The sequence below is a fragment of the Phyllobates terribilis genome, unplaced genomic scaffold (assembly GCF_046119375.1).
Source record: "Phyllobates terribilis strain yellow unplaced genomic scaffold, ASM4611937v1 Scaffold_8__6_contigs__length_399053987, whole genome shotgun sequence".
Classification (NCBI taxonomy): Eukaryota; Metazoa; Chordata; class Amphibia; order Anura; family Dendrobatidae; genus Phyllobates; species Phyllobates terribilis.
The window spans coordinates 147,402,181-147,429,976 of NW_027362768.1; the positions used below are offsets into that span (position 1 = coordinate 147,402,181).

Sequence of the window (27,796 nt, forward strand, 5' to 3'; positions counted from 1 at the left end):
TGACCCGACCATTCATGTAATGTTTTCTGCTTGGACGATGATCCAATTTTACAAGGCAACAAAGAAGCCCGGAAAACGTTTGGCTGTGTTTGGTCAACGTTTTTGCCTAACAAAAACAAAACAAAAACGTTTGCATTTTATTCATTGCAAGTGGATTTTAAAAAGGGCTTGGAAATTGTGCGAAAATGATGCTCCAAAAAAAAAGCGCTCAAAAGAAATGTCAACAAAGAAACGCTTCAAGTAATGCCGAAAGAATGCACAAAAAGATGCAACAGGAAAAAAAATCCTGGTAATTCCTGAAGCAGTTTCCCCTTTGAAGACCATTGGTTTTATTTGCCTTAATACACTGAGTGCACATACCCTTAGTGCAGGGTTCCCCAACTCCGGTCCTCAAGGCCCCCCAACAGGTCATGTTTTCAGGATTTCCTTAGTATTGCACAGGTGATGGAATTATTACCTGTGCAGGTGATGTAATTATCACCTGGGCAATAGTAAGGAAATCCTGAAAACATGGACTGTTGCTGGCCTTGAAGACTGGAGTTGGGGAACCCTGCCTTAGAGGCAGCACCAGTTTTTGAAGATTGTAAGCAGGGTCCTCACTCCTCTATTGAATTATGTGTTACTCCGTTATGTCTTTATTGTTTGTACATGTCCCCTCTGTAATGTAAAGTGCTGCAGAATATGTTGGCACAATATAAATTATTATTATTATTATTATTATTATTATTATTATTATAAAGACCCAGAAATGTTTTACCTGCAGCAACTCACATGACCACATGGTGGCACTGTTATTGCACTGAGCTTTACCTAATCAAGTGTGATGCTATGAGACAGTCCTACAGGAATTTATAATATAATTCCACACTAATGCTTGCGTCCAGGCAACATTTTCGATTTCAGCTCTAGGACCAATGCTGTAAGGCGATTTGATCAGTGTTGCCAACTTGATTTTTTTTTATGTTTTCTGGGAAGCTTAGCCAGAATTCAAGGACCGCCAACATTTTGTACGGACACATTGGAAAGCCATAATGAATCATTAGGATTATAAATTACATCTGTCCACAGCTTAGAATATTACTAGGAATAGATTAGCTCCAATTATTGTGAACTGTAAAATGCTGATAATTATAATCACAGTAATCTGTTCCTACAGCTTGAAAAAAAAAAAATAAATAACATGCGCATCACATTTTTATTTTTACAGTGAAAAAAAAAGTGTCCTAATGAACCTAAGCATCAAGCAGTAAACTATTGAATGAAGAAAATCTCCTTTTTAAAAAAAAATGGGATTTTTAACCCCTTCACGACCTTGCGATTTTTCGTTTTCGTTTTTTGCTCCCCTTCTTCCTAGAGCCATAACTTTTTTTTATTTTTTTTCCGTCAGTACGGCCGTACGGGGGCTTGTTTTTTTTTTGTGGGATGAGTTGTACTTTTGAATGACATCATTGATTTTACCATATAGTGTGCTGGAAAACGGGGGAAAAAAAATCCAAGTGCGGTGAAATCGCAATAAAAAGTTAAATTCCACAATGTGGACAGGAGTGTTCATGAAACCGCATTCACAGTTAAGGCTGCGTTTTTTACATGTTGCAGCCGCAATGCATTTTTTTGGGGGAAATTGCTGTAAAACCGCAATGTTTTTGCCACAATTTTTGAAAATCAGGGCATTTTTGTTGTTGCGCTTTCGAAATTCACAGCGAAAACATTGCAATTTTAACCGCAATTGCGACAAAAACATACTGCGGCTACAATGTTTGAACGCAGGCTTGATGCAGCTGATTTTCTGCACACAAAATAAAAAAAACACAGCAGAAAAACAACCAGTATTTATTCTATGTGTGAACACGACCTAAAGTAGCAGATGGCTACCTGTTCGGTGTGTGAACAGGATGATGAACTTATGTGTCAGTTTTGTGTTTCTTACCAGGATCATTCATTGCAAATCTCTCGGAAAATGAAGTGGTGTTTGCTCCTAGCAGCTTGTGTCCTGGCAGCTTCCGCAGAACCCATTGAATATTTTCGAGAGCAATTTGAAGATGGGGGTAAGAGATCGTGATTATTCTCTTTTATTGACACAAAACTTAAATCTTGAAGTTATTTTAAAATATGTATGCTGGATGTTTTGTGACACTGAATTTGGGCATACAGACCCATTTGGCTTCTGATAGATTTCTAGGGGCTTCACTGAAGTCTATGGATTCTACTGTGAATGCTCAGGTTGCCATAGACTTCTACGGGCAGTAATAAAATCATTGGAGCCAATAGAAGTCTATGGAAGAGACTGTGCATGCTTGACTTCTTATAGATTTCTCCATTGAAACAAATCAAAGAATTGAAGCAGTTGCATCCATTGACTTCTATGTACTCCAGTGTGAACCCCACAAAGGTCTATGAGAAGCCGAGCAGATGAAAAGAAGAACATATATTGCACAGATGCGACTAGGAGCTGGACTGTATGCTGTCTATCCTAAATTTGCCCCTAGGATAAAGACATTTTTATCACAAAAATGGCGCAATATTTTTATTTGGTGTAAATTATAATTGTTTTTTTTTATATATAAGGCAGTTTTAGTTAATAGGAAACTACAGGCCCTGGATCCGAGGTTGCTCTGTCCTCATGACCATTTTATTGTTCTGTTGCATTGAGTGGATGTAAAGTGTCAATCCACATCTACAACCGAACTGGTATCTGTGACAGCAATGACCTTAAAGAGTGACCGTCTGCTTCTTTCTCCTCCTGGACTAATCTTGTATTCCCCAAATTCTCAATTCATGGGTAAAATTTATCTTCAGTGAACACAGATTTTCCTATTACTGAGATAGGAGATGACGGTTGGTGCTTATATAGTTCTATGGAGAACTGTAAGGCTACTTTCCCACAATGAGTTTTTGGTGAGGTTTTTAAGCCGCCTCTTTTCAGAAAAAAATGCAAGTAACTTATTTTACTTAATGGGCGCAGAAAATCTGCAACATCAAAAAGTCACCAAAAGTTCATTGTGGGAACGTAGCCTTACTGTCGTTTTAGGAGAACTTGCCGTAAAATGTCTTTGTCTGCCTATAGCTCCTCCATAGAATTTTAGAAGCACCAATTGTCATCTTCTATCTCAGTAATGTGAACATCTGTCTTCACTGATGAATTGAAAGTGAAAGATCAGTCCAGGAGGAGAAAGAAACAAACTTTTCTGCTAACATATATTACAAAATTTCTTATGTTCAGGTGTACTATTGAATTTGAAAATAAAAATTAAAATGACGGTTACCCCTTGAAGGAGATGTCCCAGCAGATCAACAGGGTTTTTAAGCGATTGTAGCAATAACTTTAATGTGCAGGAATTATTTGTGTCGTTTTGTAAAAAAAAAAAAACATCTTTAATGTGGTGATATATGTGGTATCTGTACGTTGTCTTTAGATGAGTGGCAAAAAAGATGGGTTGAATCCAAGAATAAATCGGACTATGGAAAGTGGCAACTCACAGCTGGTAAATTCTTTGGCGATCCAGAGAAAGATAAAGGTACAGAAACTAAACTATGCCGTGTAACTACTAAGTGTCAGCCATTGAATTAAAAGCATGCATTTCTTTCAAATGATTGTTCAATGAGTCTTCATAATGAAAAGATTTTTTAGCTGGAGGTGCCAATGTAAATTTCTTCATCCAGCTTTAATATAGACACACCATCAGGCTCGGACTGGCCCACAGGAGCACCGGAAAATTCTCCAGTGGGCCACCACCCTCTTATATGAGCAGTACTTGGCACAAAACACTTAATTCACTATGTACAGACAAAGGCAGCATCTTATTCATTTAACAATCAACCCAGTTTATTGCTATAGAAATTTGTGAATGAGGATAAAGTCACATTTGCATGGAGCTGAAAAGTGGGGCCCTAAAGTTGATATTACTGGTGCGCCCTTGGCATCTCAGTCCGACACTGCAAACCATGGTATCTCATACAGCGTGCCATAGCAGGGGTGAACATACCACTCGTGCAACCTGGGCAGCCACACAGGAACCCAAAAGGTAAGGGGGCCACATCCACTTACAAAGCAGGAAGAATTGTGCATTATGATGAGTTATTGGACTGCAAAGGGCCCATTTTGGGTTCTTGTCCAGGGGCCCTGTACTTAAGCCATTGTGTATACAGCTTTACAGTAGATATTGCAAAGCCACATGGAGGCACCACACAAAGTGCCCACTACTACAGATCTACATTACAGACCTATAGCGGAGCCCATACATTAAATCGGAGTTTTTCAACACAGAAGAAACAATATACAAAGGAACTTAGGTTTTGTTCACACTTGCATCAGGCTTTTTAAAGGGAAGGTGTCATCAGAGAATGTATGATTGTATAACTATTTTTTTTTTTGCTTTAAATTAACTTTTAAAAAATATTTGGTCATTTCTTTCCCCCATATAACTATTTTTTATTAAAAATCAGAAATGTTGCAATTTTCACACTGGCTACTGGTGCTTTTATAGTCTGACTTCCTGTTGTTTCAAGAAATTCACATGTACATTAGCAGCAATGAACAGAATCTGCCCCTATATTTTGTCCTGGAGCATCTAATGAGCTTGTGTAGAGATCATTGTGAAAGGAGGGGGAGAAGGTGAGCTGTGACATCGCCTATTTTGTTTGACTGATAACACCTCTATAAAGGATCTACCATTGTAACCCTGCCTCTGATGATAATGAACCTGCTGAAAACTCTTCCTGAAAGAACAGGAAATATGAGTAAAAAATAGCCCCATTGGCAAGTGTGATAATTGCAAGATTACCATTATTTATTTATTTTTTTTTAAAAGATAGTGATGTGAAAAAAAATTGCCAAAATAAAATAAAATATATGTAACACAAAAACCTGATTTAAACAATAGGTCATTTTCTGATGACACGTTCCCCTTAAACATACCACATTTAATTTTTGCTTCTGTTACTTTAGGTATACAGACTACCCAAGACTGGAAGTATTATGCTCTGTCTGCGCGGTTCGAGCCGATCAGCAATGAGAATCAGACATTAGTGATACAATTTACTGTTAAACACGAGCAGGCGATTGACTGTGGAGGAGGCTATGTGAAGGTTTATCCTGCAGACATAAACCAAGAGCAGATCAATTCAGATTCAGTGTATTGCATCATGTTTGGTAAGTCACCTGCGGAGCACATTATCGAAAATATCTGTAATAATGGCGCCATTCCAACAGGAGGAGAAGCACATGGGTAATATTCAGTTACTTTGACCTCATTGATTTCACTTTGCCACTTTGGTATCATACACACATCTATCTGTACTGATGCACTATTTAACTTGTAAATCATTTGATACTTAACTATATGTACACTCATGGCCGAAAGTGTTAGCACCCTAGAAATTGTTCCAGAAAATTAAGTATTTCTCCCAAAAAATTATTACAATTACACATTTTGCTATACACATGTTTATTTCCTTTGTGTGTATTGGAACAACACAAAACAAAAACACAGGAAAAAAAGGAAAATTTGGACATAATTTCACACAAAACGCCAAAAATGGGCCAGGCAAAATTGTTGGCATTTTTCCAAAATTTCGGGTAAACAACTTTGCTTCAAGCATGTGATGCTCGTTCAAACTCACCTGTGGCAAGTAACAGGTGCGGAAATATGAAAATCACACCTGAAACCAGATAAAAAGGGGAGAATTTGACTCAATCTTTGCATTATGTATCTGTGTGTGCCACACTGAGCATAGAGAACAGAAAGAGGAGAAGAGAACTGTCTGAGGACTTGAGAACCAAACTTGTTGAAAAATATCAGCAATCTCAAGGTTACAAGTCCATCTCCAGAGATCTTGATGTTCCCTTGTCCACGGTGCACAACATAATTACTAATTACTGATTGCATGTAATTATCTGCTATTTCTCCTCCTGCTGACATTATCGCCCCCTTTTCTGTGTGACTCGCCCTGTTTTAATCTTTTACTATTTTGATATAATAAATAAATAAAACATATTTTACTAATTATTTTGTGGCTATTATTCTGTGTGAATTGGTCTTCTCTAGTTTATTTGGATTATTGCTGAATACTGCATGCATATATAATGTGACTGGCGCTACTCCATTTGCTATATACTTCTATTATGCATATATTTCCACATAAGCTGACTGGTGTAGCACGTTTAGTGGCTGAATATTTGTTTATTTAGATTTGCCTTTAGGCGTAGTAGGTCAGATTTCAGCTACAACCAGTTTTCTGGCGTACATTATAGTAAATCTATTGCGCCTTGGTAGACCATGCCCCCCTTACTAAAGAAAGTGGCGGACTGGGGCAAAAAGTCACAAAATTTATCTTCTGCCTCTAATATGTGTGACCACGCCATAGAATTACATTATAAACTGCGGTGCTAGTTACTGTACTAGAGATGGGAGCGCCGGATGCGCTGCAGTGCATAGATACAAGTTGTCCGCAGCACAGACCACAGCCAGGCCATGCTACTATTCACAGACAGAGGTCTAGTTTCATCAGGACCTGCGTTTTTCACTCTGGTCATGGTGAGGGGATGGAGTAGAGTGCAAGGTCCCTACTCTTATTAATGAATCAGGAGTGGCGTGAACCTCCATGTGCGCCTTGCCACAAATCTTACTCCAGTCACTGATTGGAGTAAGATTTATGTAGTAAGGAACGTCATCACTCATCATGAATTTGACAAATGGGGATCACCATCATGCCCACGTCCCACCCCAGTAGCTGAGTGTTGAACACAAATTTTTCAACTCTTCAAAACATTTTACACCAGAATTCTGGCAAACAAAAATTTGGATAAATCTGGGCTTATATATCCTCTTTGCAAGTTATTAAGAAAAACGATTGTTGTGCAAACTCCTGCACTGTAATCAGTTCTCTCTGTAATGTGAGGATCACTTTAAGAAAAAAGAAGCATTTTTAAAGACACTCATAAAGTATGCCTGATTAACTCACAGTGCTTCATTGAATACTGTCCTATGAAGGATATGCACAAAGTTTTTTTTGAGGCATTTAAAAATGATCAGGTAAAGTGGAAACCACTGCTGGAAACATTCTTTTTTTTTTTTCGAGGGGCTGGGGGGTGGGATATGTTCTTTTCCTTTTTTGAAGGGTTTTAGAAGCGTTTTTATTCCCTGAAGTGTTCTTTGCACCTTTTTTGATTGATTGGACAGTTCCTAGTTTGGAGAAGTTTCCTTCAAAGTTCACTTCAAAGTAATGACATTCACTACCTTTTTTTTCCAAAACCTTTTCAGGAATAAAAAAGTTAAAAACTTTTCATATAAACAGCAAATAAGTAGGTAAAAAAATGCATGTGCATTTACTCACTAAAAACACATGTAGTCTACACATGATTATATCAATAAAGTTTTGTCAAAGCCAATACCAGGAAGTATCAAAAACAAAGAAGCTTTATTTAAATCATGACATACCAACAAGAGACAAAAACCGCAGCGTTAAAAACGTGATAAAAATGTACGTAAAAAAACGCACTTAAAAACGCAATAGAAAAAAACCTAAGGCTATGTGCCCACGATGCAGAAATGCTCCGGATTTTTTCCTGAGCGTTTCTGCATCTCCCTGGCAGAAAAAACGCATGCGGATTGTACATGCGGATTGTACATGCGGATTGTACATGCGTTTTTCTTGCCAGGGACATGCGGAAGTGAAGCGTTTTTAGCTTGCGATTTCGCATGCAGGTTGTCAAGCGCTTTTCCAAGCGATTTTAGCATCACTTGGAAAGTGCTTGACAACTTGGTCACACTATATAAATACATGCAACCGGCATGGATTTATATAGTGTGACCGTAAAAGAATGGTGAAAAATAAAAAAATAAATCTATACTTACCTTCTGATGGCCCCCGGAGTCTTGCTTCGCTCCGTCCTGGCTGCCGGCAGCTCGCGGTACACTGAAGGACCTGCCGTCACATGACTATGACGTCAGCGCAGGTCCTTCAGTCCACCGCGATCTGCCGGCAAGCGAAGACAAGCGCACCGGGGGCCATCAGAAGGTAAATATAATATATATATTTTTTTTTACAGGTTCTATGGTATCCGGGTCTAGAGGAGATTCTCCTGTCCTCCACACCCGGGTACCATCCGCACATTGAAACGCATGGAATGCGCATCTACAGATCCAGTGATGCGTAATCCATGCGTTTCAATGCAAGTCAATGGCGGCGAAAACGCAGCACTTCCGCAAAATAACTGGTAGTGCTGCGTTTTTTTCCGCAACGATAACCCGCAGCGGAAATTTCCGCAGCATGGGCACAGCACATGCGGATTATCATTGGGGAACATGGCAGACCTTCTACCATGCTTTTTTTAAGCGTTTCTGCAGCGTTTTTGCCGCTGCGGAAACGCTTAAAAAACGCATCGTGGGCACACAGCCTTGTAGGCACAGAAAATCATCTGCAACATCAAAAGCTCACCAAATACTCGTCGTACGATCAGGGGCATGCCAGAAAATGCACTTTTAAATATTAATTTCCACGTTCATTGTTTTTATTAGATAGGTAATTCTCTATTTTATACTATATTGTTTTCACCATAATAATTACATATATTTAATAATTGTTAATTATTCTAACATTTATTGTATTAAAACAAGAAAAAATAAAACACTAATACTTTCCTACTTTCTGTTTAGGGCCTGATATATGTGGCACAATTCATGAAAAAGTCCATGTTATACTGAGTTATAAGGAGAAATATCATTTGATAACCAAGAATATAACAGCCAAGGTAATGTGCTATAACACCAGTTTTGGCCATACACATGAGATGTGCAGTATATCAAATGCTCATCCAGCCGACAGCTATCTAATGTGTTTAACCATCCTAAGTGTTCATATCCAGGCCCGGACTGGCAATCTGCCCAGTCGGGCAGATTCCCGGTGGGCTGCAACTCTAACACATATAGACACAGGTGAGTGGCGCCTGGTACAGCAATCGTATGTAATGCAGAGTCGTGGAGGGGACGGTTGTGCAGTATGCAATAGTTAGATACTATTCCTATAGCAAAAATCAAAAATTTGAAAGTATATTTGTGATCATTTGTTTTTATGTCTTCCTAGCACGATGAGCTCACACACTTGTACACTCTGATTATCCGACCTAACAACTCATATGCTGTGAAAATTGATAATGAGGTGGTAGCCAATGGTACATTGGAGGATGACTGGGACTTCTTACTGCCTCGGATTATCAAAGATGAAAATGCCACAAAGCCAGCCGACTGGGACGACAGAGTTAAAATTGAAGACCCTAATGAGCAAAGACCAGAAGTAACTAATTTCGGTGCTATAAGGCTGCGGTCAGACATATAGCTCCCTCATATGCGAAGACTCTGGCCGATTATGGTAGTGACTATCGGCTCAAACTCTGTCAGAGTTTGAGCCAAGTGTCATGCTAGTGAGATCTGATTCTCATGCATAGGTGTGGAGAAGATGGAGAACTTAATTTCACTATCTTCTCCATTGTCTGTAGATGTCGGACTGCACTCGGATGACATCTGAGTGCAGTCTGATGTGTCACACGCACCCACAGACTTGTATGGGTGCACATGATCCAATTATCGGATGCACTCACGGCATGCTGCAATTTTTTTTACATTGCGAATCGTCATGAGAAAATAATAGCAGATCTGCACTGCCCCGTAGTATAACACTGAGCCGAGTACTATCCGATAAAACATCGGCCGTGTTATATGCTTATGTGAGCGAGCCCGAAAGTTAAAGATAGGTTGTGGATAGTGATAAGTGAGCATGCTCGTTACTCCAGATTTACAAGCATGCTCGGGTGTTTCCCGAGTATTTTCAGTGTGCTCTGGTGTTATGTTTGAGGCGCTCCGTGTGCATGATTTGGGACTGTTTGACAGCTTTAATACATGTGAGGAATGCCTGTTTCTTAGGGTTAAAGGGTTAACAGAACATACTCGCTCATCACTAGTTGTGGAAGATTAGAAAAATAGGAACCATTTCATCCAAAAACAGAATCTCTCCACAGCTCGGACATAGCTTGGACAATCCATTTAAAGCAGAGGTCCCCAACCGCCGGTCCGCAGACCAGGACCGGGCCGTTGGGGTTTTTCAGCCGGTCCGCGGCGCCGCTGACCAGGGCCGGCGTCAGCACCCGGGCAAATGCCGGGGCTCTGAGCAGGCAGAGGGGCCCACTGGCGGTCGCGCACTCCGCTGAGCTATGGGCGGAGGAGAGCGGTGTCAGCGCCCGCCCTTCTCCGCCGCTTGCTCAGGGCCCCGGCAGCCCGATACTTACCTCTCCCGAGCCTCTGCAGATCCACTGTCTTCCTGCTCTGCGCTCCCTGTGACGTCTCAGGTCAGAGGGCGCGGTGACGTCTTTACACCGCGCCCTCCCCTGAGCCGTCACAGGGAGCGCTGAGCGGGAAGAAACGACAACGCTGGAGTTCGGAGCTGAGCAGCGAGCGGCGGGCAGCAGGTAGCAGGTGAGGAGAAGGGAGGTGAGTATTTGATTTTTTTTTTTTTTTAAATGTATGGAGGCATGGGGCATTATAAAGAGGGGAGGGGGGGCATCCTGCTTGGGGCATTATAAAGAGGAGGGGTGACAGCCTGCATGGGGCATTATAAGGTGGGGAACAGCCTGCATGGGGCATTATAAAGAGGGGGGGATTCCTGCTTGGGGCATTATAATGAGGAGGGGTGACAGCCTGCATGGGGCATTATAAGGTGGGGACCAGCCTGCATGGGGCATTATAAAGAGGGGGGGATTCCTGCTTGGGGCATTATAATGAGGAGGGGTGACAGCCTGCATGGGGCATTATAAGGTGGGGACCAGCCTGCATGGGGCATTATAAAGAGGAGGGGTGACAGCCTGCATGGGGCAGTATAAAGAGGAGGGGTGACAGCCTGCATGGGGCAGTATAAAGAGGAGGGGTGACATCTTGCATGGGGCATTATAAAGAGGAGGGGTGACAGCCTGCATGGGGCAGTATAAAGAGGAGGGGTGACAGCCTGCATGGGGCAGTATAAAGAGGAGGGGTGACAGCCTGCATGGAGCATTATAAAGAGGAGGGGTGACAGCCTGCATGGGGCATTATAAAGAGGGGGGGTGACAGCCTGCATGGGGCAGTATAAAGAGGAGGGGTGACAGCCTGCATGGGGCAGTATAAAGAGGAGGGGTGACAGCCTGCATGGGGCATTATAAAGAGGGGGGGCAGCCTGTATGGGGCATTATGTGGGGGGTAACAGCCTGCATGGAGCATTAAAAGGGGGGGGGCTGTATGGGGCATTATGTGGGGGGGAACAGCCTGCATGGAGCATTATAAGGGGGGGGGGCAGCCTGTATGGGGCATTATGTGGGGGTAACAGCCTGCATGGAGCATTAAAAGGGAGGGGCCTGTATGGGGCATTATGTGGGGGGTAACAGCCTGCATGGAGCATTATAAGGGGGGGACAGCCTGTATGGGGCATTATGTGGGGGGTAACGGCCTGCATGCAGCATTATATGGGGACCGGTATCCTGTATGGAGCGTTATATGGGGGCCAGTATCCTGTATGGAGCGTTATATGGGGGCCAGTATTCTGTATGGAGCCTTATATGGGGGCCAGTATTCCGTATGGGGTCTTATATGGGGGCCAGTATTCCGTATGGGGCCTTATATGGGGGCCAGTATTCCGTATGGGGCCTTATATGGGGCCAGTATTCCGTATGGGGCCTTATATGGGGGCCAGTATTCCGTATGGGGCCTTATATGGGGCCAGTATTCCGTATGGGGCCTTATATGGGGGCAAGTATTCCGTATGGGGTCTTATATGGGGGCCAGTATTCCGTATGGGGCCTTATATGGGGGCAAGTATTCCGTATGGGGCCTTATATGGGGGCAAGTATTCCGTATGGGGCCTTATATGGGGGCAAGTATTCCGTATGGGGCCTTATATGGGGGCCAGTATTCCGTATGAAGCGTTATATGGGGGCCAGTATTCCGTATGGGCGTTATATGGGGACCAGTATTCCGTATGGAGCCTTATATGGGGGCCACTATTCTGTGTGGAGCGATTCACCGGTTTCTGAGCTATTGTGGAATTTACAATAGATATCACTCATGAAGTGAAATCTTTGCATTGTACTATATATATATATTTCTCCGCTGTATCTCTGCATCATGAATCGTGGTATGTGTTAAAGGGGCCCACTGAGACTCTTTCGCCCGGGGCCCAGAAAAACCTGGAGCCGGCCCTGCCGCTGACAGCTAGCTCCGCGGCCCTGCGCCTGGTCAGAACTCGCTCTGTGTGGATTTATAATGTTTTCTGCCATAGCCGTGACAGCTCGCAGCTCCCGGCAGAGAACATTATGCAGGACGGGGTGGGGCGTCGGGCGGGTCTTAGTGACGCGGCCCTCCTGCACAGCATGGTGTGTTCCTGACGGGGTGGGGCGGCAGGCTCTCCTCACTGACACGCCCCCGGCAGAACATGTTATGTGGGGCGTGCTGGGGCAGCAGACTGGCTTCAGTGACGCGGCTCCCGGTACCGGTGTTCAGTGTGTAGCGCTGCTAAGCAGCAGCGCTGTATACACTGACGCTCAATGTACAATGCTGCAACTTAGCAGCGCTGTACACCGAGGTCCCGCCAGCATCCTCCCCATACAGCTCCACCCCTCCATAACCCCACCCCCATATGACCAAAGCCCCGCCCCCACCCCCACCGGGCCATGGAAAACTGGTCTTGCTTAAAGCCGGTCCCTGGTGCAAAAAAGGTTGGGGACCTCTGATTTAAAGGGAATGTGTCATCAGAAAATGACCTATTGTTTAAATCAGGTTTTTGTGTTAAATGTATTTTTTTTTTAAATAACATTTTTTTCTCTCTCCATATTTCAATTTTTATTACAAATTAAAAATATAAATTTTCACACCAGTGACTGGAGGCCTTTTTAGACTCCTACTTCCTGTTGTTTCAGGAAATCCACATGTACATTAGCAGCAATCAGCTGACTCTGGCCCTATATTTTGTATTGAAGCATCTATTGAGCGTGTGCAGAGGTTATTGCGAAGGGAGGATGAGCTGTAACATCGCCTATTGTGATTGGTGGATCCTGTGTTATCAGCTGTGTATAGAGGTGTTACCTGTCATTGTAATCCTGCCTCTGCTGATAATGAGCCTGCTGAAAACTGTTCCTGAAAGATCATGAAGTATTAATCTAAAATAGACCCAGTCGCCAATGTGAAAATTGCAAGATTACTAGTGTTTGGTTTTTTTTTTAATACAGATTGTAATTGCCCCACCCCCACCTCCAAAAAAACATTATACAAAAATCTGATTTAAACAATAGATCATTAAGTGACGTTATGATGTCAGCATGGGTATCGTGCTACTGGAGCCATGTTGTATACATATGGGCATTACAAGTTTAAAAAATAATACATATTACTAAATTGTTTAGAATTTTATTATATGTTGATTTATCCAAAAAATACACTCCTCAACATTGAAATTGCAACACAAACAAGGAAAAGTTATGGAGTTATGGAAATCACATGATGGATAGACATGGATAGACATATGATATTAACCATGTGAAAATAATGTAAAAATGGAAATAAAATATTCGAAATATCTCGATTTATTCAGTATTGAGTATGAGCGTCGTTCCATAATTCCACGACTTTTCCTTGGTGTTGCAATTTTAAATGTTGAGGAGAGTATACATGTTTGTGGCTGAAATTTCCCTCTAACACATAAACTTTCTGAGGCCAAGGCAGCAACATAATAACAAACGACCAAAAATTAATTTGGTTGTAGTCGATTTATCGTATGACATCCAGAAGAAAAAAAAGAACTCAAACAAAGCAAAACTTCCCGTGCATATTTTCTAGGACTGGGATGAGACGGAGTTTATTACAGATCCGGAGTCAAAGAAGCCTCGTGACTGGGACTCCAGCATGGATGGGGAGTGGGAACCTCCGATGATTCCAAATCCAAAATACAAGGTATGAATGTAATCAATTCAACTCATATGTTGATGATGAATTAAAATATATCAGTCTAGGCAATCCTCTGTGAGCTGTATATGACTCGCCCCCTGGGCCGTGGGGTACTCGGAAATGGGCGATGGTGAGACGATGGGGGTAGTAGTGGCAACCCGGTTCCGTGGCTCAGGGTGGTCAGACCAATGGTAGTCTGCTACGTGCTGTTGATAATGTCCGACTACACCCCCCGTGGATTGCGGCTATTAGGAACCGCCGCTGCAAGGCAGTCCGCTGGGGCTGATGATGTATGCAGCTGGGATGGTGTGACTCCCCACGGGAAGAGTGCGGCCCAGGGGCAGTGTAGTGGATGGTGGGAGTGATGGTGGTGAGAGTCCCAGTACCGGTAGTGCTGGAGGCGCGAAGGAGCACACAGACAACAAGTTACAGTCCAGGGTCTTTGCTCACAGTTCATTTGTTCCGGGTCACTTCTGTCAGCAGTGACCGCCCGAGCCGTGCTGCGTCCACCAGGTGAGGGGCTCGGTCAACCCCCAGGCAGTTCAGGAGCATGGCCCAGGACCCCCTTCAATCCTTTCTCTGGCCTTCCTCACCAGTGACCCGCTTTTGTCCAGATGCCGCGGACTCGTGCGGTTAAACGTGGGCCCCGTCCTCCGCTGTCCTATATGGTGCCTTCCTAGCAGGTTTGATGAGGTGTCGCACCAATAAATGGTCACAGCCTCCGGTCTTTGGCTGAGGGTAGTTTCTCCTCCACCAACTTGGGATCCGGTACCCTTAATCTGCCTGACCCTTCACCCTGGATTCTCGTGGGTTCTTAGGGTCCCTTCCACCTTCTTGTTCCTGAGCCCTTCTGTTTCTCTGTCTCTTCTTCTCTTTCTCTGTTCTGTCTTCTCCTCCTTCGTCGGCCTCTTCTCTAGGCCCACTTCTCCTTCTCCTCTCAGGCTCCGGCCTCTTCTCTAGGCCTGCCTCTGGAGCAGCACTCAGCCTGAGCTGCTGCTCCCTGTCAGCTCTCCTCTCGACCTCTCCTCACAGACTGAACCTAGATCTAAGATGGTGCCCACCTTTTATACCTCCCTCTGACCATGAGCCCAGGTGACCAGCAACCAATGGGCTCCTACCTACGCTCAGAAACCAACCCCTATCTGCCCCTACAGCACTGGGTGTTCCACCCCCCTCCCCACTCCACTCAGGGACATAGTCGGTCGTGCCTGCACTTCTGTCTAATGGGAGTACCGTTGAGCTGTCCCTCGGAAATGGGGTGTGTGTGCTGTATGCACCTAACTGAGCCCTGGTCCATACTCCATCCTTACCTGGGAGTGGAATATCACACCTCTGGTCTGAGATGCAATACCCCTGTAGCGGCCGAACCCTCGGGGCGCTACATACACATCAGCAAATCTCTTTCCATTCTGTATCTGAGCAGATAACTGTCACAATTTCACTGCTCAATGTGTCTTGGATGCAGTGACTTACACCTCAGTCGTCAAATCTGGTGCAGGCGTGTGCTGAGCTGTCTGTATTTTTATTGACAGCTCAGTCGTCCAGTCTAGTGCAGGAGCGTGCTGAGCTGTCCATATTTTGATTGACAGCTCAGTTGTCCAATGTAGCACAGGGGCATCCTGAACTGTCAGGATTTTAATTGACAGCTCAGTCGCCCAATCTAGTGCCGGGAGTGCTGAGCTGTCAGTATTTTGAGTGACAGTTTCGCCGTCCAATTTGAGACTGAGAGGTGTTCCCTGTTCCAAGTGATTATCCAGCTTCTTAAGTAAGCTATCTGTTCCAGATCTCTGCCAATCGTAGCTTTTATCTCTGTGTTGCTTGTCCTATGTGCTTTGTGCTCTGAATTCAGACATTCTGATCTTCTGCTGCCAGAACCTGGATTTGCCTATTAATTACCCACTTGTATTACCCCTTTTGCCTTGATGTACTCAGACCTTGGAATTGTGACTCTGGACTGTGGCCTGACTACTCCTTTTGCCTTACCCCTTTGTATATGACGAGCTCTCTTGGTATCTGACCCCGAACCTCTTGACTACCGAAGCCTCGTGGCTTGTACATGAGTAGTGACTGGTGTCTCAGTAACATGTTTCAGCTGATTTGCTCATAGAGGATAGTCTAGACTGCATACATTTATGTCTAGCTTCTATCAGAGAGCAGATTTTGTACAGGTTTACAGCCTCAGAATATAAACAAAGGGGACCATTCATCAAACAATTTTCACGAGAATTCTGACGTAAAACTGTTTGAAGCATCACAATTTTTTGTGCAATTTGTAAATTACGACAGAAATGTACTCCCGTCCAGTCCATCTCTTCACAGCAGCTGAAAGTTGCACCAAATTCATCAATAGGTGCCATGCCACTTCATGAATTTGGTGCATCTTACTCTTCATCAAGATTGAATCAAGGCGATAATGCTTTATCCAGTGTCAGCAAGCATGGATCTTAGAAGTGGTGTAGAATAAAAATAAAATTATTATTCCTCCTTCCTCAATTTTCTGGTGTAAAAAGTTGCAAATTATGGCATACGTATTGTGCCGTAAGTCACAACTAATTTTTTTTTCCGTTAAAAAGTGAACGGAGATTTGCAGAAGGGGCACAGACCAAAAATTACTGTAATTTACAACAGAAAGTTGCGTCGATTCTAGTGCCCATGACAGGTGTAGATTTGATTTTACTGCCTCTGCACAGTTTGTTGTAAAAAAAAAAAACAAAAAAAAAAACCCCCCACAAAACTGAGCTTTACTTTCCGGGTCCTGTGTCTCCGGCGCTGTCCCATTCTAGGTTATTTGGCCATAGCAGTTCATGCTGTTGACATAAGCAGAGCCGCTGATCTCAGGGATTGAATGTTTTCATGGTGTCACCGCTGCTGCCAAACAACTATAGTGGGGAAGCAGCAGAGACACAGCGCTGGACTTGGGGTGGGTAAGTAAAGTGTTTTTTTTTCTTACAAATTGTGCAGATAGGTACCGTAAATGTTTTTATGAACCCTTTTCATTTTATTCCAGCTGGCTCTTTTTTTTCCCCTGGTCTTAATATTTGCTCTCGAATGTGAAATCAAAATTTGAGTTACCAACGATTACATTAATGTCACCTTCTATTTCCGTCAACAGGGAATTTGGCAATCAAAAATAATAGATAATCCAAACTATCAAGGAGATTGGGTCCGGCCTGATATCGATAATCCGGATTATGTGCCAGACGATACGTTATATAGATATGACGAGCTTGGGGTTATTGGACTCGATCTCTGGCAGGTGGGTGGTCTACACTATACATTGCTCATCATTTTATGGCTGCATTATATTTATTGATAACCCGGCCATAACTATTGGTAACTTAGATAACAAACTGTGGACTAGCAAGGCATTGACATTAAAGGGGTTGGCCCAAGAATGACATTAATCACCTGTACAAGGGGAGAGTGAGTTGCTGGGGCTCCCACTGACCTTAAGAGGGCTTGTTGGATAGGGGTGGGGGCTGCCAGAAAAGCAGTGATGACATAAGTTAAGCGACCTGAGGTGTCCCTCTTATGGCCACAGAACTTGAGCCATCATCATAGGCCAGCCCTAATACTATTTAATCACTAGGATGCTAAATATCTGACGCTGCTGTGATTGAATAAATGGTACCAATGTGTGATGCATCCACTGTACAGCACTATTACACGATTACGCTGTCGGTGTGCCATCACAAGCTGAATCCATTGATTTGAAGGCCAAGGGCCACGGCAGCTGCACCAGGGAGCGATCACATCATTGTCTTGGTCATGTATATATTCTCAAAGTATTACAGATAAGGCTTATTGTTTTTTTGTTTTTCTTCCTTTTTAGGTGAAATCTGGCACAATTTTTGATAATTTTCTTATAACAAATGATGAAGAGTTAGCTGAGAAAATTGGAAATGAAACCTGGGGGGAAACCAGGGTAAGAAACTAATGGAAGTAATTATACAGCACAATATATTATGACCAATCAAATGTTTATTTATTTATTTTAGTCGCTTATATATATAGCGCCATTAATTCCACAGCGCTTTACCGACATTATCATCACTGTCCCCATTGGGGCTCACAATCTACATTCCCTATCAGTATGTCTTTGGAGTGTGGGGGGAAACTGGAGAACCCATAGGAAACCCACACAAACACGGGGAGAACATACATACTCCTTGCAGAAGTTGTCTTTGGTGGGATTTGAACCCAGGACCCCAGCACTGCAAGGCTGCAGTGCTAACCATTGAGCCGCCATACAGTGCTATCCACTGAGCCACCGGGCATGTTAAATCATATCTTACCAGTATGCTAAGTGATGGCATCACTGTATGATCCATGGTGGTCCAAACACTAGAACTCTAAAAGAGCTCCAGAGCCAAGGTATGGTGGCCATCGAAGGGTGAATGCGCTGCGTCTCATTTGCTCTATATACTGTATATAGAATTCATGCCGTCAGCAATCGCCAATCAGGCAGTGTAGACATATACTAGCGATATAAAGTCATTTAATATAGTTAGTAAAGTATGTTACTTTTTTCATTGTTTGGATTTTTTGCTTATGTTTTGGGTAAAGGGGGTGATTTGTACAAACACGAGAGACTTGGGGGGGCCTTCAAGCCATCGGCACCCCACAACCGTGTCATGTCCAACTGCTTTAATGCTGCTGTCATGTCAGAGGTTAAACTTGGGTGCTGATTGTATAACACTGCTGTCACCTGCAGTGTATGGAGAGGGCTCAGCTCCTCAACTAGTACGTACATGTACACAGCGGATGTCACTAAGGGATTGAAGCGCCCCACTCAGCTATCCAGTCTGTTTTGGTAAAGATTATACAAGGGGAATCAAAAAGGACAGGGTAAAATTATAGCCTCGATGTTCATAACCATGAGAATATAATACATATTTATTAACAAGAAAAGACACATTATCTATCCGAGTTTCATCTATTCACTAAAAATGTACAAAGGGATTTTGATTGATGACATGATAGATATCTAGGCGGTAGTCCAGTTCTGTCAATACGTGTGCCAGCATATCCTCGGGTATGGACTCCACTGTTTCAGTGATACGTTGTCTTAGGTTGGAACTGACGCGCCCAAAGGATGGGGACTCGGCGCCCGGGCCTTGCTGTTTGGTTTTGGGGGATGCCGCGGTGGCTGGCTCCCGGGGACGTACCCTGGGGTCACTCTTAAAAGCAAGGAATAATGGGGGGAAAAGGTGTATGGGAAAGGGAAAGTTCGTGACGCCACCCGTGGTGTCTGGTGAGGATCACCAGCGCTGCTACAGTCCTCTGAGGCCGGTGGTCAGGCAGCTTAGTTGGTGCGGCTCCCCACAGGTGGAGCAGGGTCTCAGGGCAGCGTAGGAAAAGGGATGCAGGACAGAGGGGACCCAGCCAGGTCAGGAGAAGAATAGGCACACTCACAACAGTTCACTTCAGTACCTTCACTGTAGGGTGAAGGGTGCATTTCAGGACTCTCCCCAGTGAGCAGGAGTGGGGCCTCCGGTTTCTTGCCTTTTCCTGATAAGTTCATGACCTGCCTGGAGCTAGGCCTAACTTGGTCTCTGTCTTGCACCGGCTGACCTGGTGGTAGGGCCTTCTGTTGGAGATCACACTCCCTGGTCTCTTGGGCCTCAGTGACTCCTGACCCTGGTATATCAGTCAGCTTTTGGTGTTCCTGGGACATGTAGTTCGCCAGGGGTTCCGGTTGTTTCTGCTGGTCCTAGAGATCCTTGCCGACATAGACCCTTTGTCCGGTAAAAGCTTGTGGGGTGAGCTGGTTACGCTCCTCTGCCCCCTATGTAGCTTGCTTACTCCACTTGCCTTCGGCCTCGCTCGGGGCCCTCACTAGGCTTCACACTGGCAGTAGGCCTCGCTACTCTTCACCGCTCTTATGGCGTCAGCACGACTTAGGCTCACTAACCTGAGCTCCCTGAGTCTGTACTGAACTGGCAACTTCTTTGGCTGCAGCAGACTTTAGACTCCAGACCAGACTGAACTGCCTAGCTCCACCTTCCCTTTTTATATCCCTATCCGGGCTCCCTCTGCTGGTCTGAGGTGGAAGGTGAAGGTGTGTGTATGCTATGAAGGCCTCTTGTGGAGGAATCCGTCCATGCACCCCTCTAGGATCTGTGGCACCAATGCGCAGCAGGGTGCCAAAGAACCAAAACAAATAAAGTCCAGGTCCACTGGACTTTATTTGTTTTGGTTCCAAGCGATTGCAGGAGGGTGCGCCTCCCTCATCTCCGTGCGGATCCTTGGCAGATGATTGGACCAAGGAGAAACTACGATCTGGGTAAGCTGGCTACTATTGTCATTTTGCATGTTGTCTTAGGTTGTTCAGATCCTGTGACTTTAGGGGCTGATACACTGAGCCCGTGATGTTGCCCAACAGATAGAAGTCGCAGGGCCTTAAATCTGCTGATTGTGTAGGTCAGCACAACACTGGTGAATCGTTATTCAAGCGTGCCGATCCAACGTTCTGGTAGAGTTCCATTTAGGTATCGATGAACTTCCAAAAGTAATGTGGAGGCGCAGCACCCTGCTGATAGAATACATTTGGCATATCTTCTTCTATCTGTGGCATAAGCCATTCCTTTAATATGTCCAGATATGAGTGGCAAGCGACAGTATTCTGGGCAAAAAAGATGGGACTGTAGACTTTGCTCCTACTCATTGCACAGAACACTTTTACTTTGAGTGAGGCCAAGACTGGTATCACTAATGTATGTGTTAGAACTCTCCTGTTGTTTTTTTTCTAGTTTGCTGGTCACATGACCTTTTTTGCCTATTTAATCCGGCTCCGCCCTCCTGGCCTTGGTGGACTTCATTGTAATTACTACTCTTGAGCTAGCTTGGTGCTCTGTTACCTTTCTCTGTTAGTTTTGCTAGGTCTTCTGACCTCTATGTTCTATGTTGTGTGTTTGTCTTTTACTGCTACAATTTCTGCTAGGAGGTGTCCAACTTTATCCCAGTCTCTAGTTCTTGTAGGGATCCCTCCCTTGCATCTATAGGTCTTCGTACAGACTAGCCGAGGACTTTAGCGGGTCTGATCGCAGGATCAGGTTCTCCGTTACATCGTAGGGATCCAGTTTAGTTCTATTGTAGGGACAGATCTCCTGTCTTTCCTTAGTGCTTGTAGCAGATCATAACAGTAAGTCCAGCCTAAAAAATTTCTCTAAGGAAAGACCTCCAGTTTCCATCATGGTCTCTGTTCAAGATTTGGCTCAACGCTTGCAGGGACTCTCTCTGGAGGTGGCCGAGCTCCAACAACACGTGAGTAGCTGTTCTGGAGCACATTTTGTAGAGCCAAAGGTACGTCTGCCTGATCTATTTTTTGGTGAACAACAAGATTTTTTTTCTTTTAAAAATGCTTGTTTATTGTATTTTCGTTTAAGACCCGGATCCTCTGGTGATGAATCACAGCGCATAGGGTTCATAATGTCACTTTTGCGCAAGGATCCTCAGGGATGGGCTTTTTCTCTCCAACCTAGTGATCCGTGCTTTAGATCAGTAGATAGTTTTTTTTCTGCTTTGGGTTTGTTGTACGATGATCCTGATCGGGTCTCATCTGCTGAGTCTGAATTGAGACGTCTAAGGCAGGGATCAGGTAATGTGGAAAAATATTGTTCTCACTTCCGTCGGTGGTCTGCCCAGGTGGGGTGGAACAATTCAGCTTTGAAGAGTTTGTTTCTTGCGGGGCTAGGTGAAAGGGTTAAAGATTTGCTGATTGCTTATCCCACACCTGGAAACTTGCAGGAGGCAATGCAATTAGCTATACGGGTGGACAGGAGACTGCGTGCAAGGGTTAATGAGAGCAAATCCTCTGCTATGTCAGCTCCGAGTCTTGAGAGGGTCTGTGCTGACAAAGGAGAGCCGATGGAGATTGGGGCAATGGCACCCCACTCTCAGGAAAAAGACCGCAGGCTTTCTGAAGGTTTGTGCTTCTATTGCGGAAATTCTGGTCATTTTATTAAGAATTGTGTGCTTCGTATGAACAAAAAAAAAAAAAAGGTCAGTTATGCACGTATAGCCTGTTTAAATACTAAGGGAGTATTCCTATCTGCTACTACCGCTGCTCAGGAAGAATTAATTGAATTTCGGGTATTTGTGGATTGTGGTTCTACTCTGAATGTGATTGATGGGGGATTCTTGGAAAAACTTAAATTAAAACCTAAAACTTTGTCATCCCCTATTGCTGTGGTTTCTGTCGATGACTCTCCCTTGAAGAGTGTTACTCACAAGGTCTGTGAATTTCCCCTCACTATTAATGGTGTTCATTAAGAGAATTTGGATTTGGTAGTATTAAATAATTTGCCTTCTCCAGTAATTTTGGGGTTACCCTGGTTAAAATTGCACAATCCTGTACTGGATTGGTCTACCAATGAAATTAAGTCCTGGAGCCCTAAATGTTATGACAAGTGTTGTAACGGACGTATTGCTGCTGTGGATAAAGGGGAATTGCCTGTACCTATTCAGGATTTTTGGAGAGTTTTTTTCTGAGGAGGATTCACAAATTTTTCCTCCCCATAGAGACTATGATTGTACCATTGAATTTGTCCCTGTAGCGACTCTTCCTAAAAGTCGTTTATTTAATCTTACTATTCCTGAGAGAAAGGCTTTGGAGGAATACATACAGACAAGCTTGGCCGCCGGTCACATTAGGCCTTTCAAGTCTCCTGTGGCTGTTGGATTTTTTTTTGTAAAAAAAAAAGATGGCGGTTTACGTCCTTGTCTGGACTTTCGTGAGATTAATAAAATTACTGTACGCAATCCTTACCCACTGCCATTGATTCCTGATTTATTTAACCAGTTAGTGGGGGCCAAGTGGTTCTCTAAAATTGATCTCCGGGGGTCATACAATTTGTTGCGCATGAAGGAGGGTGATGAATGGAAGACTGCTTTTAACACTCCCGTGGGTCATTTTGAGAACCTGGTTATGCCTTTTGGTCTTACCAATGCTCCAGCATTTTTTCAGAATCTTATTAATGACATCCTTAGACCTTTAATCGGCAAAAATGTGGTTGTGTATTTGGGTGACATTCTGATTTATTCGCCTGATCTGGAGTCTCATTGGCGGAGCGTACGTGAGGTATTACAGTTGTTAATGGACAATTCGCTTTTTGCTAAGCTGGAGAAATGTGAGTTCGCTGTACAGAGAATTAGTTTTTTGGGCTACATTATCTCCAGCGAAGGTTTTGAGATGGACCCGGTTAAAGTTCAAGCTGTGCAGGAATGGCCTAGGCCTATTGGTTTGAAATCGATACAGAGGTTTTTGGGTTTCGCCAATTATTACAGAAAATTCCTAAAAAATTTTTCTATTATTGTCAAACCGCTGACCGATCTCACCAGGAAAGGTGCTAATGCGGTTCAGTGGACTACTGAGGCCATTGAAGCTTTTGTGTTTCTAAAGGAGAGGTTCACCTCTGCCCCCATCCTTATGCAGCCTGATGTGACTAAGCCGTTTTTGGTTGAGGTTGATGCTTCTTCTGTGGGGGTCGGTGCGGTGTTGTCTCAGGAAAGCAAGGATGGAGTACATCCCTGTGCTTTTTTTTCAAAAAAATTTTCTTAGACTGAACTTAATTACGATATTGGTAATCGGGAATTGCTGGCTATTAAACTCGCATTTGAACACTGGCGTCATCTCTTGGAAGGTGCTGAATTTCCCATTCAGGTTTTCACTGATCATAAAAATCTGATCTATCTTGATGCTGCCAAGCGCTTGAATGCCCGTCAGGCTAGGTGGGCACTTTTTTTCTCGCGGTTTAATTTTTCCGTTACTTACATCCCGGGTACCAAGAATGTTAAAGCTGATGCTTTGTCTCGCAGCTTTTCTCCCATGGTCGGTGCTGAGGAGGAGGAGGAGAGCATTTTACAAGAAGGTGTTGTGATTGCTGCTTTGGACTCTGTTTTGGAGGATGAGATTCTTAAAGGTCAGGAGAATGCCCCATCTAACACTCCCCATGGGAGGTTGTTTGTGCCTAGGACCTTTAGGAGAGATTTGTTTGTTGAGTGTCATGAGTCTCGGTTGGCAGGTCATCCAGGAATTTCTGAGACCAAGAGACTTGTGGGTAGCAGTTTTTGGTGGCCTGGATGGCAGAAGGAAGTCATTAAGTGGGTGCGTCAATGTACTGTGTATGCTAGATCCAAGTCTTCGCATGCTGCGGGGTTGCTTTGCCCTCTGGAGGTTCCTAGTGCACCTTGGACACATCTGGCTATGGACTTTATTACTGACCTTCCCCCCTCTGAAGGTTTCATGGTCATCTGGGTGGTCGTGGACCGTTTTGGCAAGATGTGTCACTTGGTTCCCTTCATCAAACTGCCCTGCGCTAAGACACTCGCTAAGGCCTTTGTCAAGGAAATTGTCAGACTACATGGTGTTCCTACTGACATTGTTTCTGATAGGGGACCTCAGTTCGTGGCTCGTTTTTGGCGTGCCTTTTGTGACAGGTTGGGAGTTCATTTGTCGTTTTCATCCGGATATCATCCTGAGTCTAATGGCCAGACAGAAAGAAAGAACCAGGATGTTGAGCAGTTCTTGCGTTGCTTTGTGGCAGACAATCAAGAGGGGTGGTCTGAGTTTCTGCCACTTGCTGAATTTGCTCTTAACAACCATACATCCTCTTCAGCTGGGTGTTCGCCTTTTTTTTGTTGTTCTGGGAGACATCCGTCTTTTGGGTCATTCTCCAAATTGGTATCGGCTGTGCCTGAGGAGGAGAGTTTTTCCGGTGATTTGGAGAGAGTTTGGACGGATGTGCGTGATAATCTTCAGGAGCTAACAAAAAATCTAAGAGGTACTTTGATAGGAAACGGCAAGAGGTTTCGTTTGCTATTGGTGACATGGTTTGGTTGTCCTCTAAGAATCTGCGATTGAGGATTCCTTCAAAAAAATTGGGTCCCAAGTTTGTAGGGCCCTTTAAGGTGCTTCAGATAGTTAACCAATCTGATGTTAGGTTGGAGGTTCCTACGTCCTGGAGGATTAATCCGGTGTTTCATGTTTCTCTGTTGAAAAAGCTGATGTGTCGGTTGGTGACGCCTCTGCCACTGTTCCTCCGGTTGTGGAGGACGGGGAATATGAAATTTCCCGCATCCTAAATTCTAGACGGTATAGAGGGAGTTTGCAGTATCTCGTCGCTTGGAAGGGTTTCGGACCCGAGGATAACTCATGGGTGAGGGCGGATGATGTTTCTGCTTCCAGACTTGTCAGAGCGTTTCACAGGAGGTTTCCGGATAAGCCCGGGCCTAGGGGATCCGGAGGATCCTCTTAGAAGAGGGGGTACTGTTAGAACTCTCCTGTTGGTTTTTTTCTAGTTTGCTGGTCACATGACCTTTTTTGCCTATTTAATCCGGCTCCGCCCTCCTGGCCTTGCTGGACTTCATTGTAATTACTACTCTTGAGCTAGCTTGGTGCTCTGTTACCTTTCTCTGTTAGTTTTGCTAGGTCTTCTGACCTCTATGTTCTATGTTGTGTGTTTGTCTTTTACTGCTACAATTTCTGCTAGGAGGTGTCCAACTTTATCCCAGTCCCTAGTTCTTGTAGGGATCCCTCCCTTGCATCTATAGGTCTTCGTACAGACTAGCCGAGGACTTTAGCGGGTCTGATCGCAGCATCAGGTTCCCCGTTACATCGTAGGGATCCAGTTTAGTTCTATTGTAGGGACAGATCTCTTGTCTTTCCTTAGTGCTTGTAGCAGATCATAACAGTATGTTTCCTGCCTGTAGTCTCATGCCAGCTGCCGTCTTCTGCTGTTCTCGGGGCAGCTCCGCTCGTCTTCTGCTAGTTGTGACCTGCTGGATTGCTCCAGGATTTGCTGGGCGGACTTCTCAATATAAGTCTGAGAGCCAGGAAGAAGTTGTTACACTGACAATTAGTGACTGTTAGCTGTGATTTCTGGTCAGTCAGGAGCTGTGGGCACAAGATGACAGAGCAAGGCCGGGAAGGGCAGGAGACTATAGCCAGAAAGTACAGAAAGTATTTTACTGCGGGCAGCGAACAGACATTAGTGATACCACTCTGGCGGTCAAATAAAAAAAACAAAAAATGCTGGAATGGTGCTTTAATGCATAATTAGAGGATAAGGTAATAATGCAAAAAGTTGATGAATAAAAAGACTAAAGTGTAGCAAAATTACATCAGTAATATAAAATTAGTACCAGCAGGTGGCAGCAAAGTAATTTAAGTAATTTACTATAGCGATAAGGGGAACCTGTCATGTCCTTGCACTATTAATCTGCAGATATAGGGGTATAATCTGCGGGATAATAGCATTACAATGCTGGTCAGCTGCCTCCCTGAAAGTGTGGCTACCGGAAGAAAATTAACTTATTCCTTCTGTGAGCCGTCGGCTTTCAGTCATAAAGGCGTGCCCTGAGGGGCTACAGTCATCGCTCAGTAAATAGTGAGCAGCAGCTGTAAGTTCACCCCCGCCACTTTAATTGACAGCTCGCTCTGCACACATGCGCTGCACTGTGAGCTGTCAATCAAAATGCCGGGGCGTGCTTACAGCCGCTGCTCACTGTTTACTGAGCGATGACTGTAGCCCGTCAGAGCACGCCTTTATGACTGAAAGCCAGGGGCTTCCAGAAGGAATAAAGGTCATTTTCTCCCGGTAGTCGCTATTTCAGTAAGGCTGCCAGACAGAATTGTATCGCTATTAACCTGCAGAGTAAACTTATTTCTTCAAGTTATAGCATTTGGGAACGTGTCCGGTTCCTTTTTACAGTGCAAGTATATACTGTATATTATACAGCAGAGCAAAACAAATTACCCACCAAATGGAGATGTACTGTAGCACAACAGTGAAACCACTGCTCCAACCCCTAACCTATAAATATGACTTTGGAGTGGGGGAGAAAATCCATGCAAAGATGAGAAGAACATACAAACTCCATGCCGATGTTGCCCTTAAAGCACGATGACTGACCGCAGCACGATGACTGACCGCAGCACGATGACTGACCACAGCACGACGACTGACCGTGGCACGGCGACTGACCGTGGCACGGCGACTGACCATGGTATGACGACTGACCATGGCACGGCGACTGACCATGGCATGACGACTGACCATGGCACGGCGACTGACCATGGCGCGACGACTGACCTCGGCACGACGATTGACCATGGTACGATGACTGACCACGGCACGGCGACTGACCGCGGTATGACGACTGACCACGGAACGGCGACTGACCACGGCACAGAGACTGACCACAGCATCTGATGTTTTTTTGTGTTCTCTTCCTTGTTAGGAACCAGAGACAAAAATTAAAACCATGCAGGATGAGGAAAGGGATGCAAAGGATGAAAAGAAGCAAAGATGGAAAAAGCTACATGAAGAATTTGCAAAGCTCGATGAACTAGAGAAGCAAGAAAAAGAAAGAAAGTCAAAACTGCGAAAAACTTTACAAAAACAATACGGATTAGACCCACCGGCAGGACAGACACAGCTACCTCAGCCGCCGCCACCCAAAGACGAGCTGTAAACACAACAGTATCCCAGCCATGGCCAACTTGTCTGACCATCTCCGGTGGCAAACCTGGATCTCGTGAATAAACGATATAGGAAACATTTCAGTTTGGACAGTCAGAAAATGTTTGGGACATAAGTAGAGAAGGACATAGTTGTAGAGGTAGCACACTGCACAACATTTCTACGCCTTCAGTTCTCCTTCTGACCGCTGAAGGGCTGATGCATCTTCCAAGGGCAAAAAATAGTGCAACTGTATGAGCATATATGGTGCATAGACGCGAGTGGTATGAGCCCAACTGCGCCATCATCACTTATATTTCCTTTACGATGCGTATATAATGATGATGGTGCACATGTACGGCAGGCCCGGCTTAT

At 44.3% G+C, this 27,796-nt stretch overlaps 1 protein-coding gene across 1 annotated transcript; it reads left to right on the forward strand.

The window, feature by feature from the left end:
- The first annotated feature begins 1,957 nt into the window (after positions 1 to 1,957).
- On the forward strand, positions 1,958 to 27,565 carry LOC141156436 (calreticulin-like). Its single transcript, XM_073642634.1, has 9 exons — positions 1,958 to 2,045; positions 3,414 to 3,515; positions 4,946 to 5,149; positions 8,655 to 8,749; positions 9,082 to 9,291; positions 13,851 to 13,964; positions 17,071 to 17,214; positions 17,791 to 17,883; positions 27,201 to 27,565. The coding sequence occupies exons 1-9, from the start codon at positions 1,958 to 1,960 to the stop codon at positions 27,432 to 27,434; spliced, it is 1,284 nt and encodes a 427-aa protein (XP_073498735.1). The 3' UTR covers positions 27,435 to 27,565.
- Positions 27,566 to 27,796: the final 231 nt, after the last annotated feature.

Excerpts from the sequence above, each read along its gene's own strand:
- LOC141156436 (XM_073642634.1), top strand. The coding sequence starts at position 1,958 with ATGAAGTGGTGTTTGCTCCTAGCAGCTTGTGTCCTGGCAGCTTCCGCA. Across the intron at positions 2,046-3,413 it reads AGAGCAATTTGAAGATGGGG|ATGAGTGGCAAAAAAGATGG; the intron begins GTAAGAGATCGT and ends CGTTGTCTTTAG. Across the intron at positions 5,150-8,654 it reads AGTGTATTGCATCATGTTTG|GGCCTGATATATGTGGCACA; the intron begins GTAAGTCACCTG and ends CTTTCTGTTTAG.